The sequence below is a fragment of the Pundamilia nyererei genome, unplaced genomic scaffold, assembly GCF_000239375.1.
Source record: "Pundamilia nyererei isolate P.nyererei 1_Seehausen unplaced genomic scaffold, PunNye1.0 scaffold00166, whole genome shotgun sequence".
Classification (NCBI taxonomy): Eukaryota; Metazoa; Chordata; class Actinopteri; order Cichliformes; family Cichlidae; genus Pundamilia; species Pundamilia nyererei.
In genome coordinates, this window is record NW_005187567.1 from 589,739 (window position 1) to 606,673 (window position 16,935).

Sequence of the window (16,935 nt, forward strand, 5' to 3'; positions counted from 1 at the left end):
AACCTGAAGGCATCCTGTGCAGACACTGAGAGCAGTGATGTCCTGCTCATGCTTTACCAGTAGCATTATTATCTTAAACATTATATGTGCAAAATGGGCCTTAGTGTCTTGCATTATGTAATCCAGTGTAAGCAAACCTGTTATCTAGCTCAAACAGGTCTGGAGAGATTCTATTTAAAGACTCACTGGGTCAAGCAGACTTCAGGAATACAGAGGAAGCCACGGGACAAGCTGTGGATTTAAAGAGGCTGATGTGTTGAAACTGCACCTCTGGTTAGCTTTCTATTCAAGCAGAAACAAGTCTCCCAGCTTGATTGCAAAAGTTTCTAACCAGGTTCAGTGCTTGAATATTTCTAGACTGTGGTCAGTTTGAGAAATTGTTAATCATTGGACTTGGACATGGTCATGGTCAGGATCACACCAGAGCTGATACTTTATATAGGACTATAGGCTTCCTTGCAATAACCTCTGCCTGAGTTCAGTCTTAGTTTTAACTTTTAGTCTTCTTCATGTTCTGTTGTTGCTAAGGACATTGTGAGAAGAGACCAAACAGATTTTCTAACCTTTAGACTCAACTTGTTTGGATCTTAGAAAGATTCAGAACTGAGTGTTAATGTTTGTCAAATAGTGGTAATAATGTTTTCCATTCACATCACCAATAGGAAGTAATTTAATAGCATGCCAGTGACTGTAATGAATCCTCATCTTTTCTTGTGGATTTTCTTATTTCTTTGAATCCTTTTATAGCCTCTATATTTTCAGTCCACATCAATTTTCTGTATGGTTTATGTTTAGTAACAAGTTAAAGGAAATTGTTATCAAAATATATGAGATTTCGGAGTCATGAGTCAAAGATAGTTGCATTTTCTCCATCCCATATGAGCTCAATAAAGCTATATATAATATCTAGAGTGTCAACAGTGTTGCACTCGTGTTAGCCTAATCAAGATAGTACTTCCTATGTACTGGGAAGGAGAAAAGCCTCTAAAACTGAATTTTAAGAAGTAAGATGGTCCAAAGGTTGTGCTGCTGAGACAAAACAAAATGGGGTACTACCTCTAACAGTTAAAAATACTAAATGAAGATCTTATGTTTCAAAAGCATCTACGTGCCTGTCTAGAAAGAGCAGTTTCCCTGCTCGTAGCCTGGTGTGTCCTGTGCAGAAGAAAGAAAACAATCTAAGATTAAATATTTGACATTTGGTTTGCGTCTTCCAATCTGACAAATCTGGGATCTGACCTAAGTGCCTCTGAGGATAGATAGCAGTCTTGGGTTTCACATTGTTGAAATCAAGATAGATAGGATTTCCAGTAGTGAGCATTAAACTAAAAACCACTTTGTGTTGAGCCTGAATTAAGTTAGAAAATCAAGTTGCCTACAGGCATATTGTTTCAGTTGCTGAGCACAGAAAGAGAGGAAGGCAATCTCGGTAAAAAGAAGAGACAGAGGGAGCAGATACTGACATGGAGGAAAATGCCAGAGAGGCAGTGGGGTTAAAGACAGAAGTGTGTAACAGTGATTTTGTTTGTTTTGTAGCCTCACAGTTAGTGATATTACACTGCTCACAGGAGGTGCAAGCATATGCCAGCAGCGGCTGCCTCCTCACTTCAAAGCCAATTATTGCAGTAAATAATTAACTGTGGGGGATTCTCATGCCACCTTAGGCTCTGCTCTGACAGCAAAGGCCCGCGATCTCATACGTTCCAACGTGCAGTCTGGACTGCTGAGCTCAGCTCTTTTACACCCCCTGATTTGCAACAACCTCTCTCAAATGTAATGACTGAAGCTATTTGGAAATGTTACCATTTTAGACTAGATCATTTAACTTTTCAACATGTGAAGGTACAAAGTAGGGAAAATTAATAATAGCTTTTGCTGGAGAGCATTTGGGATTTTCAACGTTCTCATCAGAAAACAGCAGAGGTTCACGCAAAAGCTTGCTAAACCTTGCTGATTAATAGTTCAAATGACTGAAGCTTATAGACAGCACTGAACTGATTTTGCTGACAGCCTTTCAGCCCTATCCATTATTGTTGCTAAAGCCCTTACTATTCCTCTCACCCTTCTCCCCCACCCGTCTCTCCTGTCATGCCTGAGTGTACAGTTCTGTGAGTGTGCTTTCACAGACCACTGATACAGCATTCCCCAAAACACTGCACCAGTCTCTAGCACAACAGCTTAATCAGGCAGGAAATAGATGTAAGAGAACACAGAGACAACCAGAGCTCAGACTGCTTAAAGCTTCCCTTGCTTCTGTATTTGTCTGACTATCAGTGATAATGAGGCTTTAAAGTGAGATATCAACACACAAAATGTGCCAAACCTTCAACGGCTTACTGTACATTTTTCTTGAAAGGTTTCAAAAGTGTTGGTATGTTCGGCTCAAATTAACACCACCAAAATGATACATTCACACTTGCATCAATATATGTTGAGCTTTTTTTGCATTGTTGATTATATTCAGGTCATATACAATTGTGCAACTGAGCATTCATTGTAAAATCTCAGCGTGCAAAGGCAAATGTAGGCTACACTACTGTGTGGAAATCGTATATTGGTATTAACTTTGCTTTCAACTTTTTTGTTGTCATTACAGCAATGGAATATCACAATCTGAACACTTCAATAGCAACCAGAGACTTCTGGGTTGTTACAGGTAGGGATATCATTGCTTACTGACTGTTAAAATCCCCACTGCTTTGTGAGTGGATTATTTACTTATGAGTCGCCATTTACTTATGACCAGTATTCAAATGCAACCAATTCCCAGTCCTCCAACGACATCCTGGAACATTCTACTTCTACAGTTTTGAAAATATTCATGGGAACTTTAAGAAATGAACTGATGAACTGTCTCATTCCAGAGGAGAAATAAAGTACAAAATGAGTCCTAGTAAATGTTTTCAATGTGGGTGTTTTTAAATGACTAAATTGGCTGAGGAGCAATACACTGATCAGCCTCAGAATTAAAACAACCTGCTTAATGTTGTGCAGATTTTCACTATAGTGCTAAAACAGCTGTTACTGTATCTGTTGGGATGTGGGCATGCCATGTATGGTGTTTAGCAACAGATCCTTTGTGCTCTGTGGGTTGCTGTGGGTGGGGCATCCATTAATTGGGGTAATTCCAGTACGTTCTGCAGACGCTCTATCTGATTGGGATTTAGGAGAGTTTGGAGGCTTTGACAATGCACATATTGTTGATTTTCTAAAGCCTTTCCTGATCAAGTATATCAGCGTGCAAGGGTGTAATGTTCTGCTTGGAGGGAGGGAGCAGAACCCTGGTTGTCCGAGCAGAACATTTCATTATAATGAGACGGTCAATAGTATTTGCGACAGCTGTCAGGGGTTTTAATGTTGTGGCTCATTGGTTGTTGTATATCTCTAAGTTGTCAAACTGAACGAGTCTTTCAGATCACAATCTGTTGCTCTACACCTACTCCAGTGACACTTTGAATAGTTGAAAGTCAGCCCCACACTGAAGATGAGATCCAACCAGAATTATAGCTTTTCTGCTTTTTCCTATTTATAATAAGGTTCTGAATGTCTCATAAGTTCATATCAGAATTAACAGTGCTTTGGCAGCACTTTAACTAAGTATGGTCATGCCAATAATGAAAGCTGAATTGAATTCTGAAGCAAGCTACACTATATTACAACCCGCACACACACAGACACACACATTTCCAACTGTGCCTCTGTCTTTTCTTTTGTACTCCTTTCTGCCCTTGCCAACCATGTATTTTTTTTCTCTTCACAACAATCTGGCCATCCTCTTTATTTCAACTACATTTGCAGTGATCCAGGATGTGGATAATGCCAGCCTGGAGGGACAGTACCAAAGCTTCGCCAGTCTAATGGAACAGCGCCTGGCAGAGTTGTTTGTGTTGGCGGGCCAGCAGGGCACTCGTTTTAGACGAGCAACGACTGTAGGCAGCTACACTGTCCAGGTAAGAAACTGGCACTGCAGCCTGTAGGGAATGCCAGTCATCTAAGATTCTTATTCTGATGTTTTGCCTGACTGCCTTGGCATGTCAGAAGTCAGATTAGTCAAATTTGTTTCGTTGGCTTTTTTCTCCCAACAGTATGAATATTTCATAAGATGTACACTTTGATACGCACTTCTGCACATGCTTGCACGATTATTTGTGGTCAACCCCTGATAATTAGGTACTTCTCCGCTCATCATGTGGTAATTGCTCATCAAAACAAGTCAGAGGTTGAATATTTTACCCAACAAGTCCTTTCTTTTTTCATACAGTTTTTCATCTTAAGAAGCTCTCCTAAATGCATGATTTTTTTGTTGTTGTATTTTGTGAAATTAAAGTTGGTGCATAAGACATTGTAATAGCCGTTGAATAGGTTTATGCTGATTGTACAGCAGTTCACACACACACACACATCCCTTTTCATACCCAATCAGATGGTGAGCATCCGCCGGATCTCAGGGTTGAAGAATCCGGCCGAGATGACCTACTATGTCCAACACAATGGCATTCCTTTATTGGGCACATCAGCTGCCAAGGTCCTGAACACAGTGGATTCTCAGACTATGGCGCTCACCCTGGGCTACTTTGTCCAGGTGCAAGCAGAACGTAAGCAAAGCATCCTTCTAGCATTTGACAGCTAGGAAAAGTGACACAAACACAGAGACAGGCGAACCAAAACACATGATTCATGCCGAGTTTGGAAAAGAAAAGCTGGTGTTGTGGTGAGAGACATAGAAGAAAAGGTTGAGAAAGCTCTTTGCTGTCTAATCTCTCTGAAATGCTCCCAGCGGGACATTGTTTGTTTGGGCTACAGTGCAGCTTGCTGCTAAGAGAAGAGACAAGGGGGGAAAAAAGGGTGAGACAGAGTTTGTGGGTGGCAGGTGTGGGAGGGGGCATGCAGCATTCTCCTATGCATTGGATTGTCGCCTGCAATAGCTGAATGAGGCGCAGTGTATGTCAGCTTGAGCTGTATGCAGTGCTGCAGTGTAATGAATGATTCTTCATGTTTTGTCAATACAACATGCTGAGGACTTCATTATATTTTAATGAGCAAATCAAAGGACAAATGGTTATCATTTAGAGCCTACTGGATGTCATAAAGTAATGACAGGTAAAAAACAAACAAACAAAAAAACAAAACAAAGAAACAACAAAAAATAAAACAACTTATTTAAATTTTTTTCAGCTGTCGTCAAGAACCCTCCTAATAACCTTTGGATAATCGCTGCTGTTTTGGCCCCGATCTCCGTAGTAACACTCATTATTATCATCATCACAGCTGTGCTGTGCAGGAAGAATAAGAATGACTTCAAAGCGGATGCCATCGGTAACCTTAACCCACGAGCTAAGGTATTTATCTTATTCATGTACTGAGCTATGTTTTGGTAATCAATTCATTGTTTAAATATATTTTCAGGCTTCGTGACCATTTGCTGCTTGTCTTAATTTGAAGGCTTGGATTCTTGGCTAGACAAAGACGTGAAGACCTTGAGTTCAGGGTCTTTTTTTTCCTGATAGAACATTAAGAGATGTACTGTCTGTCACTTTATTTAGTAGCTACAGACTACAGATTGTGTGATGTCTGCCATCTGTCATTGCGTGATCAGGGTCAGTGATGCTGGGATATGTTAGCGACGTTTTGTTTGTTATTCTTTCGGATTTTGTGTTTTCTGTATTTTATTCCACAGTATCTGCGTTATCCCATTTCAGTGCCCTCTTTTAACGCATTAGCAGAATCCTAGTCAATTCTGAACACAAACCCAAATCACACATATAATGTTTAAAACATTTTCTCTGGCTTTTAGATGGCGTACCGGAGAGATGTGGGCTATTATCACCAGGTATCTATTTCTCTGTATTCCTCCTCATTACTGATCTGTGTTTTCATTTTCAAGGCTCAGCTGTGCCAGCAGTGGGATTTGAATGGGATTTTGGGCAGACAGCAGCTATTATATATTGTAATAAATCCTGCTGTGCTGATGGAAACTAAGGATACAACAGGAATTCTGACTATCAAACCTGCAACAATGAGATTTCCCTAGATAAAAGAATGGCATTGCCTGTACTTGTTACAGTATAGCAGTCACCACATGACAAATCTGAAAGACTAAGGCTTGCAAAGAATGGTTTACCAGCAGAATGAGCGCTTTTGTTTGTGTGTATGCTCACAATTGCTTAGTTTGTGTAGAGAAAATGGAAAAGTGGTTTAGTTATTGCTCCATTCAGAGTTTCTGTAATTACCTAATATCTCCAGCTGCATGCGTGTCATTTTTGGACTCAGTAGTTTACTGACATACATCACTGTAGATACATGAAGATGCAAAGTATAACTCAACGTATCCCACTGTCTTATTTATGAACTTTCATTAGTGAGAAAGCAATAAAGTCTTCGTATTAGACTGCAAAAGCAACTTCAGCACTGCTTTCAGAGCGCCAATTGTACACACAGGTCTTGCATGATGTAAAAAACCCCACCATACCAGCTAAATTCTATAAAATATGAAATACTCAATGTTATGAAAAATCTTTAGTGAAAGAATATCCGATTCCTTCTAATAAGTAATGTAAAAACCCTCAGTTGCTCAAAGATAGCTTCAAATAGGTAAAATTTAAATGAGTCTCTTGTGCTAGCTCTTCTACATTACTCAGCGTCAGCCAGCCAACTCGTTTCATCACACACCCTTGTTAGAGTTTGCTCTTTTGAAACCAGCAACAGGAGGGGTTTCAGTTAGTGAGAAGACAGGATTCAGTGAAAATTGTTTCTCTCTCTCTCTCTCTGTGTGTGTGTGTGTGTGTGTGTGTGTGTGTGTGTGTGTGTGTGTGTGTGTGTGCTCTATCAGCAGAGAGAGGATGAATGTTCACAGCAGTGTCACACTTTGTGATTTTGCACCATGTCTGGGTTACTTTGAGGCAGTGATGTGTGTCTGACAATTTATGACACCGTGATGGGAGCGGTCCTAAATATTTTAACGTATGTGTATGTATTAGTGAGTGGGTCTGAAGTATTTTGGCTACTACTGTTTTTTTTTTTTTTTAGTATATTGGCTTCAAGTGTTAGGTAGAAGCCTGTACCTTTCCTCGCTTGTCCTCAAATATTTTTTAATATATAACTTTATTGCTGTATTTCTGTGAAAGTCTGCAAATCCCATTTTTGTCACCGCCCACTGCAAGTCATTTATTTGACAAGAATTTGGAAGAACATGAAAAAGGGCCTCAGTTAAATCTGTGCTTATCTTTTTTAAAGGCGCAGCGGTGCAGTAATCCCCACTTCTTTTTCCTAAATCCTTTGGACATCAAAATATTCACTGTGTATTTTAGCTATACTGAGATATTTGTAACACTCGTTCTGGGCAGCATAGTTCTGTGTTGCTTGAAATGGTTAGTTTTTTTGACAAGAGGTATGTGATAAAGAAATCACTCTCACTTCAGCTATACTTTTTGTCACTCTGCATTTTCACCCAACTTGTCTATCAGCCAGTCCAAGGTTTTGACTATGCCAAACAGCACCTTGGCCAACAAGGAGGAGATGAGGAAACACTGCCTGTCAGTCAGGATACCTTAGTGATGTCTCTACAAATACGGGACACACCACTTTCACTAGAAAAGGCTCTGCAACAAGATGGAACTGCCAACAAGAAAAGTCTCACCACTGACAAACACAAAAGGTATCACTCACTCTAAATGTTTTTTACCTACGTGACTTGTATTGATCTGAGGTTAAAAAAAATGCATGATGTTACTCAGGTGATAGCAATGATTATATGTTCATTAGTTAACAGTTAACAGTTTGCCTACAGATTTTGTGTGTGTGTGTGTGTGTGTGCAAATAGTCTAAACAAACCCCCCAAAATACTTGAAAACTTGCCTGTGACATGTTAATTAAAAATTGTGTCATAATTGTTTCAGAGTGTAGTGCAAGCACAATAAGCAGAAATGGACCATGCAAACTGAAGTGTTTTGGCAGTTAGACTGATTAGAAGTGACATCATAAAGCAGAGTCCAGTAAAAGTAGGAGACAGTGACAGGACCCCCTGGAGCCTTGAAGCTGGTGGTGGAGCAGAGTAAGCAGATGGCTGATGGAGATTTTGAATGAGACGTCTTGGACATTACAAATGAGGGGGAGATGGAGAGGAAGAGAAGGGGTGCATGGTGATTTTCAAGGCGGGATTTAAAGAACAAGGAGTGGGAGCTGATTGGCTTAGAGAAAGCAAACAGAAACAGAACATAAAAATAGACCTGAGGGAATAGCACAGCTCTGTTCATCACAGTCCTCTTGAACCTTGTATCCCTTTAACTATCAGTAGTAATGACTTAATGAGCTCCTTTACAAATAAAGTTCTGACCAGTAAGAAAAGAAGAAAAAACCTAGCCTCCATACAGAGCTGGCAGATGTATGATCAAGTAGAGCAGCTTTAGAAACTGCTGATCTTTATTCAGTTTGTTTTTCTTGGCATTAGCTTTGAGAATAACTACTATGACACTAAGGAAATGCATTGTGCTGGTTTCAGTCACGCTTATCCAATAAATCCTTATTTGTTCATATAACTAATGAGTCTTGCTCACACACAGATGATCATGGAGATCCACAGGGTTCTGTGCTAGGCCTGATGCTTTTCACAAAAGAATAAAAAATAAAATAAATAAAGTTTTTACAGGCCATAGCTTTAGCTATCATCTGTTAGTGATTTAAACCAAGAACTCTGAGGACATAAATCATGATCCGATATGATGATGGTGCTGAGGAAAGGTCTCATCACATAAGGTTAAAACAAAGCTACAACAAAACTCAACCTCCCAGCTGTCTGAGTTGTATACTTCAGTCAGCATGCTGATGTTTGTAAAGCAGGGGTATCAAACTCAATTTCACTAGGACCAGCCTGGGAAATGAGAGCACTAACATGGTTTTATTTAATCAAAAATAATCAAAAATATCCTGAATTATATTGTTGTTTATGTCCCGTAGAGCTTTCTTATATATAAATTGTTCCACAGAAAGCCCCTAAAACTTCCACATGTTGCCTAACCATCATTTGTTTAGTCAAACAAACTACATTCTGGTGTGAGTCACTTAATAAGGAAGAGACATCCTGATAAAAGCAAAATAATTTAACCCTTTTTTTGCGCACATATTTTTACAAGTGTAGTATTGTCTTTTTCACAGACCTCAACATGACAGCTCACTAGCTGCGTGTGAATATCCTCCACTAATGGGCTTGTATTTTCTATTATGAAGCTTGCCTTTACAGCTCCATCACTTTGGGATTTGGCTTGTAAAATCACATTTTTGTAGCTGCCTGCCTCTTTTTAGGCAGTGACTTTTTGAAGCCTCTATACTCTCTACATGGCTCTGTAACTTTGCTGGCATGTGGTTTCAAAATGACAATAGAAGTATATGAGATTGTTTCTTGGGAAATGGATGCACATGGTCCTCTCTTTATGCTCAGCGAAGACATCTGTTGTACTACACAACTGTCTATCTTCAGCATTGGATTTGCATCTTTGTGATATAGGTTAAGGTTGTTAGCTTGTACATAAACTAAAAGGTGGGCCAGATGAAAATTTGTGAAGGGTTGGATTTTGAGTTTTACGTGTTTCCTAGATAAATAATTTAATTGATTTTTTTTTTTACAATATATGTGTTATCACACGAGATCACTACTCATGTGCAAAGTGCCTGAATTATATAAAGAAAGGCAAGATGATAAAACATACATTTTCCTGTCCTATACTCTGTCCTCATTTTACTCCAGTGCTGAGCGATAGGCAGCTATAAGCAGAGTTCTCTGCATGGGCAGGTGAAATTGACCTTTTCCCCCATCTGACAGTCAGTCGCGCTGACTCGGTAATTAATTGCCATGTTAAATCATGCTAAATTATTTAATCAGGGAATGCAAAAGGGCATAATATTTCAAGGCCATGCAAGATAATGATATCGAACAAAATTTATGTAATAGAAAAGGGAATCTATGGACTAGTGGTCCTGCTGTAATGATTTTAAACACTCCTGAGGCAGCAAAAGTTTTTAATTTGTTATTCATCAAGATACTAATGAATAACAAAAAGCTATTAAAGTCTTCATATGTCATCATTAAGTAGATTTTCCTGGGTTTTAACCAGCTATATGCACTTATCCTAAGACGTACCAAGCCTATGATTTACCTTTTTCCACCCTGCGGTCTGTCCTCGCTTCATCTGTTATAAAACAAAGCCTGGCTCCAAGTTTTCAGAGCACAGAACATTTGCTGTAGAGGTTAGTTTGGAATTCTTGTAGCATTTTTTTTCATTCATTCATTTCTGTTGCAAATTTGGTAGTGTTTTGCCTGGTCGGTTCAGAATACAACAAAGAAGGGCGAGCCATGCTGAAGCAATTTTAGCCATGTCAGCATTTATTAATAGCAGCTCAACAAATATAAACCAAACGAACAAATGAAGGTGGCCACCCAGGAGAATAGCTGAAAATCAATCAAATCATAGCAAATGTAAATCTTGCTGGGTGGCTAAAAGGCACCAGCCTTCAAGGTGGGAGGAGAGAGAACCACGCTCAGAGAAAAGAAGCTTATACAGACTCCTGATCACGTGAATTCAGTCTGTGAGTGCGAAAACAGAGTCAGGGATTTGTATCAGAAATAAAAAGGAGGAAGCAGAAAGCAGGCCAAACAGCAACTATTGATGCAAGGCCATCACACTAATTGGTTTTAAAAACAGTTCCAATAACATCAGTGTCAGTGACTCATTTTTATAAGACTATTATACTCTCCAATTTCTAAATTTGATTAGGCAGATGTAAAACTGCCAGTATTAATTAAAATCCTGCTATTATTATTACTATGGTGCCAAAATACAGGAAGCATGTGCTTCAAGATTTTTCCCAAGTGTCACTTATCCAGAGAGCTCAAGGTTGTTCATTTTTGTTTACTGTTTGGTAACGTCAAAAAATAACCTTTAGTTTTAGCTTTTTCATAAATATAGACACATCAATAATGTAAACCGATAGACAAGGAATACTGTGGTTTGACTTACTTTGCCATCCTGTTAATTTAGCTCATCCAAAAGAATGGCTTATGGGATATCGAAGCATCCATCGATGGTCTGTTAGCTCGATTATCTCTTCTGCAATACCACAATTCAAGTATTGGTTAGATTTTAGTGAAATTTGTACACAATGATCTGCTAATGGGGCTTCACCGAAACTTCCCAAGGTTATGGTCATATTTGTAATTTCACTGGTGCTTTTTCCATTTTTGCAAGAATTGCTACTTAAGTTTTTGCAGATATAACTGTTTGTGAACCTCCGTGGATTGTGATTGATCATGAGCCAGATGAGCTATTTTCTGATTGACTTTCCATTCAGTATAACAAGAGAGTGGAATATTAGATATACTTTAAACTTAGATTAAAGGGGGTAAAATGCCACACTGTTGCATTTCAAAAAATTGTTATCATGCATCAACTAATACACATAGCTTGTAAAAACCAAAACGTTTTTTTTGTCAATATCTAAAATCATGTCATTTAATTTAATTTTAATTTTATTACATGATTATGTGCATCCGTGTATAGTGTATCTCTAATAGCCTTAAACCTAAAACTCTCTCACACCGACAGGGTAACCACAATCTGTCCACCTCTATAAATTTTTATATGTTTCTATGCAGCCTCAGACTATAGAGTGGGGCTAGCTCTGCAGCACTGCCTCAGTTAGAGCACGGGGAGGGTAGCCACTGTTCCACTGTCTTTCTTTGCTGTTATCAATTTTAGGCAGACAATTAGGGGATAGACCATAGTGCTTTGATGTCACTGTCAGCCTCGTGGTCTTTTGAGCCGAGGCTTGATCGGCTCTAATTCCAAGTAGAGTACGGCGTTTGAAGCGAGTAAAAACAACAGTTTTGAAGCAATTGTTTGTCCAGCCTTGCTTCACTCTGGAAATAATCTGACGTGTACTTTGCACATACATCGACACTGCATATGTAGTACAGACACAAAACGGGAAGATAAATGTCCAAAAATCCTTCATATTGCCAATTTTTTTTTAGCAAGAGAATTAGATGATTATTTTGTTATTACATGTTTCAAATATAATAATGGTAGTAAAGTTTTTTGTCAGTAAGATGATTTTTCTATCGTTTGCTTTCATTTTACTGCAAAACGAATGAGTCTCAGTGAACAAAATGAACATACTTGATTGAATACTGTTGATTTCACTGATATACTAAGAGCAAGCAGCATTTGGTGATGATTTTAACATGAGCACACATCTTTTTTATTCTTTTTTTGCTATGCAAAAAAAAAAAAATACAGTAATAGCACATTGTGGTAACAGGACAAAGGCTTGAGTGAGCGAGAGAGGAAGGTGAGGTTGTTAAAGCGAGGGATGACATAACCTGGCTCTGAGCCCAGCTTCCTGAGAGCTCACCGCCTTTCTTGTTGCTATGGTTACTTGCAGCAAGTTGCCAAGTGAGGATGGTTCCGTCATCAGCAACGAATCAGAGAAGCCCAATTCCGGCAGGGGCCTGACGGTGTCGAAAATCACAGCACAGCAGAAACTGACAAAGGAGGAGACTCGCAAGAGGGACGGTGAGAGTTACACGCTGATGCAAATACAAATAATTTGCTCTATAGCTCCTTTGCGGACGAGGTCAGGTGTATGACAGATGTTTTTCCATTCTCTCCTATGCAAAACACTTGCATAGGAGGGATGTCTACTACATTTCTACTGCAGCTACTTTTACATTCTAATGTAGGTACCTCCTCAGCAATAAGCATAGATAGATCTGATCAATATTACATGAAACAGAGAGTCTGCTGGCATAATACACCGTGTCAGACTAGCAGATGCTGTGACACACTGACACAAACACATGCTTGAACACATGTATTAATGCAAAGCATAAAAAAAGCCAAACGACCATGTGAAGTCAGCCTTCTCGTGCTCTTTGAGCATTCTGTGCAGTTTGTGCGAAATCCATTTAGATGTTGAATTATTTGCTCTTCTATTCTCGTCCACTGAAGCTAAATGTTCTATATGTGGTGGATGTGAGTGAAATTAATCTAATACTCTTTAAATTAGATCAGGGTTGCTTGATTATGATATTCTTAATGCTTAGTTTTGAATAATTCATCAGCTGAGTTAAGGGAAAGCTAGGACTGAATCTAGTTTGTCTGATGCTGAACGAGGAACTAAAGTGCAAAGTCAGTTTTTCTTCATTTATCACAGAGATGCAATGCCACAAGTTTGGAAGCCAAATCTATCTTTGTGATCTATTGTCTCCATCCAAAAACTCGTTTGCTGACACAGACAACTGATGTTTGACATAATCCCAAGTGTGAAGAGGTGACAGGAGCCCTTGGGTGGGCAGGCGGGGGTGGTTATCAGACAGACAGACAAAGAGAGAGTGTGACCGTTTATTCCTCTTTGACTGACAATGTAATGATTAGAGGTATTTGTAGTCTCTTTGTGAGTGAACTCCTTCTCTGTTCTTCAGATCCATATGACACCTCCTCTGGCTCCCTGCAGCTTATCTCCATAAAGCCAGTGGCAGCACAGACCAACTACTCACATCCGGCATCCTCTGACCGCAGCCAGGACTCGGCTATTGTCAATGGAGAGGTGATGCAAATGCACACATCCTCTCAGTTGGATACTTTTTGAACAAAAAAAACGTGTCATATAAGCTGGAAGACATAGAATTCTGTCCTTGCATACTTCTCTCTTAAGTTTAAAATCGCCAGGAAAAAGTTGGCACAAGGTCACATCTTTCTGTGTGCTACCCACAAATAAGCACATTTTTAATCAACATCTGATATTTATAGGAACCTTATCCAGCTGTCATTTCCAAGAAGGATTTCCAGTAGAATATTTTTAGAAAACTTACAGTGAGTCTAAAGAAGAACCTGGAAGTGGATAGTTCAATAATTTATTCTTGGGTTTTAATTTATTTTTCATGTCAGTTGTAATACTGAAGCAACATAATGAATTTTTAATAAGGGTTCATTTTCTATTCACACCTGCCTTCTAAGACAAACCTGTAACCGCATACAGAATAACCTCATGTCTGCATTTGTTCTGATTGTCCTCTGTTCTGCTACATCCTGTGGCCTACCCTCTCTGCAGGTGAACTTGGCACTGAAGCAGAAGTCAGACATTGAACACTACAGGAACAAGCTGAGGCTGAAGGCTAAAAGGAAGGGCTATTATGATTTCCCATCCACCAATGGCAGCAGCAGTGGCCGGGCTGTGGCACAGAGACAGCGACACGGTCATGAGAGGGCTGCCGATGAGCATGGAAGACCGCTGGAGCCTGATGATGAGCGAGGTTCTACTTATGTCAAGTCTCACAGAAGGTGAGGGGAGAGTAGGGAAGCAGCTGGAAACAAGATTTTACTGACTGTCAACACAAAGAAAGATCCATTCTTGCTTACAAGTTTGACCCACCACATGTATCATGTTCTTCATATTGGTTGATTGGACTTTTAATCATGGACTGCTAGCAATCTCTGCTCACCCCTGCTGTGCCTAATTAGCTTACCTCTATAAGTGAAAGTGCCTCCTCTAATACTGTTATTATCCATTTATGCCATAGTAGGTAGTGGGAGTCCCATTAGGCCTTTCTGATTAGACTGATCCAAATTCAGAGCTTCCCTAATGGAGATAATTCAGGGTTTTGGATGGACCACTATGCTGGTTCTGTCCTGTTTCAACCACACAGATGCACAAAAACATGTGTAGTACTTGTACTTTACATTTAGACATCAGAATAACTCACACTCATCTGCTAAGCAGCAATGTTCAAACCAGAAAGTGGGTTTGTGTGTTCACTTGATGACCATTTTACTTTGAAAAAAATAAATCTTTCAAACAATTATTTGAAATCTGTCCCAGAACTTTTCTTTGATATTCTTGGGATTTTCTAACATATCACATCTCATCCCTCTGTTAACATTTCAGGTAGCATGTATACTTTTCCTCGCCCTGTTCATAATGTCAGGCTCAATAAAAACTGTAAGGTTTATTGTCTTCCTTCACCCATCACTACTTGCCACTGCGGGGAAATTAAAACTGAAAGAGTAAATGTTTTAAGTTAATAACAAAACCAGATTTGATTTGCACTGAGTCCACTCTTTACTCTAATTGGCAGGCACTCGCAGGTAGGGCAGGCGGCCTATCGAAGCAGACAAAGCTTAAGCAGTCCGAGCCCCGGAGGAACAGAGATGGACCTGCTTGTAATGAGAGAGAGACCCAGGAGAGGCATCCGCAACAGCGGCTATGATGTGAGTTATATTTCAACACCGACCCTGTCTGCCCAACTAGATCATCCAGCTAGCAGTTAAAAGATAACTCTACACAGGTTCAAGTCTATTTTAAAAAATATGCACCAGTTTATTAAAGATTTGGTAATTTTAACTCTTTTTGTTACTCTTGTCCTTGCTGCCTGTGAAGCGATCCTCTGATGGGGAATTAAAATCCACAGGCTTCATTGTGAGTAAAAGATATTTCCACAGTTCAGCTTAAAACTATAATGAGGGTTCATCTGTCTGTGTTGGGCAAACAGAATGCATGTCTTTCAAATTTCCAGTTAATTTTAGTGCAAATTTTCCCCTACGTATTTCTGTAGACATTGTTAAGCTGCTGTGCAGCTGTAGAGGGACACTTAAGACAAGAGGAAATTTTGTACAGACTACCAGCAAAATGGGGGAAGAGCAGCTTGACAAGACTAAAGCAGTTTTTCACATTTGGCACTGCAGCCCTGAACCTTTCTCGACATTATCCCGCAGAGCTGTATGCGAGAAGCGCATGTCTGACTCAGTCGGAGAATACAATAGGTAATTACCTGGAGAATTTACATCAGGTGAGTGGACGCCGTGTGTCTTGCCTCCTGCAAGCTCTACCCAGGCAGCACCCTCACCTGAGTATTTCCAGAGCTGAGAACGCAGCTTTCCTGTAAGAGAAAGGCTTCAGTTAGACATAGGGATGTGTTAGAACACATTAAAAGGCGTTTCTGCGCAGCCATTTTACACTGAATTGCATTAAGAGATCATATCATGTGGGAGTATAGCATTTGTAAAAGCCTGCTTAAAGACAGAGCAAGATATTTATGTGTAAACTTATTTAACAAAGCATTTTAGCAACACTGAAACAAATGCTGGTATTTATTAAATGTATTAATACGAGGTAATTTGCAACCTGTGTGTAGAAGACTGCACAAGTGACTTTTACTTTTCTGATGTATTACTGTTCAACGGTGCCCGTGTTTCTCATTCATTTTAATAGTAATTAAAGAAAAGGTTGCCTATTTGCACTGAATTAAAAGATCAAAATCAATCCCTGCTGGAGTTCAGCCTTATTCTCCATGCAGCAACAGAGCAGAAATGAGTTATATTCAACTCAGGTGTGGTTTCAAGTGTGCCCCAGCCTGCTGAAGGTAGAAAAGTGGTTCATTTATAATTAAGAGCTAAGATTTATTGGGTCCTGTCATTTTGATATATAATGCATCTCAGGAAGACTGGTTTATGTCCCTACTGTTTTATTGGTCCATTATGGTTCTGTGTATGGCTTTTTTCTGTCATGAAGACCAAACACGGGTATGGGAGCTTCTAAGAGCAATCAGGCAGACCATTCCTAAAGAGGGCTTTCATTCTGAGCCAGTGCTGGAAATATTTCTCTGAACTTCCACTGACCTGACAGCCATCTGACTTTTCGTGGGAGAAAAATAAAAAGGTCTACTGGCTCTTATAGCTGTAGTTTGGGCGCCTATGTTGAATCTTACTGTTTTATGCAATTCTGTTGCTTTGTCTTCTGTTGCAGGTTCAAATCTGGTCTGGCAGCTTTTTGCTTCCAGTTTAAATAGATCAGGTGTTTGAGATGACTAGCTGGTATCGCAAGCAAAACAGTGTGTTGAAGTCTTTGTTACCAACCTTTCGGCTCTGTTAGAAACACGGCACAATGGCC

At 39.6% G+C, this 16,935-nt stretch overlaps 1 protein-coding gene across 2 annotated transcripts in view; it reads left to right on the top strand.

The window, feature by feature from the left end:
- Positions 1-16,935, top strand: part of kiaa1549lb (KIAA1549-like b) — a 58,183-nt gene that overhangs the window by 34,914 nt on the left and 6,334 nt on the right. The window contains exons 8-18 of one of the 2 annotated variants that reach the window (XM_005745775.1): positions 2,597-2,656; positions 3,799-3,950; positions 4,424-4,595; positions 5,176-5,339; positions 5,795-5,830; positions 7,464-7,654; positions 12,433-12,563; positions 13,472-13,596; positions 14,101-14,330; positions 15,125-15,257; positions 15,427-15,465. In XM_005745775.1, coding sequence (XP_005745832.1) covers positions 2,597-2,656; positions 3,799-3,950; positions 4,424-4,595; positions 5,176-5,339; positions 5,795-5,830; positions 7,464-7,654; positions 12,433-12,563; positions 13,472-13,596; positions 14,101-14,330; positions 15,125-15,257; positions 15,427-15,465 — 1,433 coding nt within the window. The remainder of the gene's footprint in view (positions 1-2,596; positions 2,657-3,798; positions 3,951-4,423; positions 4,596-5,175; positions 5,340-5,794; positions 5,831-7,463; positions 7,655-12,432; positions 12,564-13,471; positions 13,597-14,100; positions 14,331-15,124; positions 15,258-15,426; positions 15,466-16,935) is intronic. The other variant, XM_005745776.1, reaches the window with a different exon arrangement.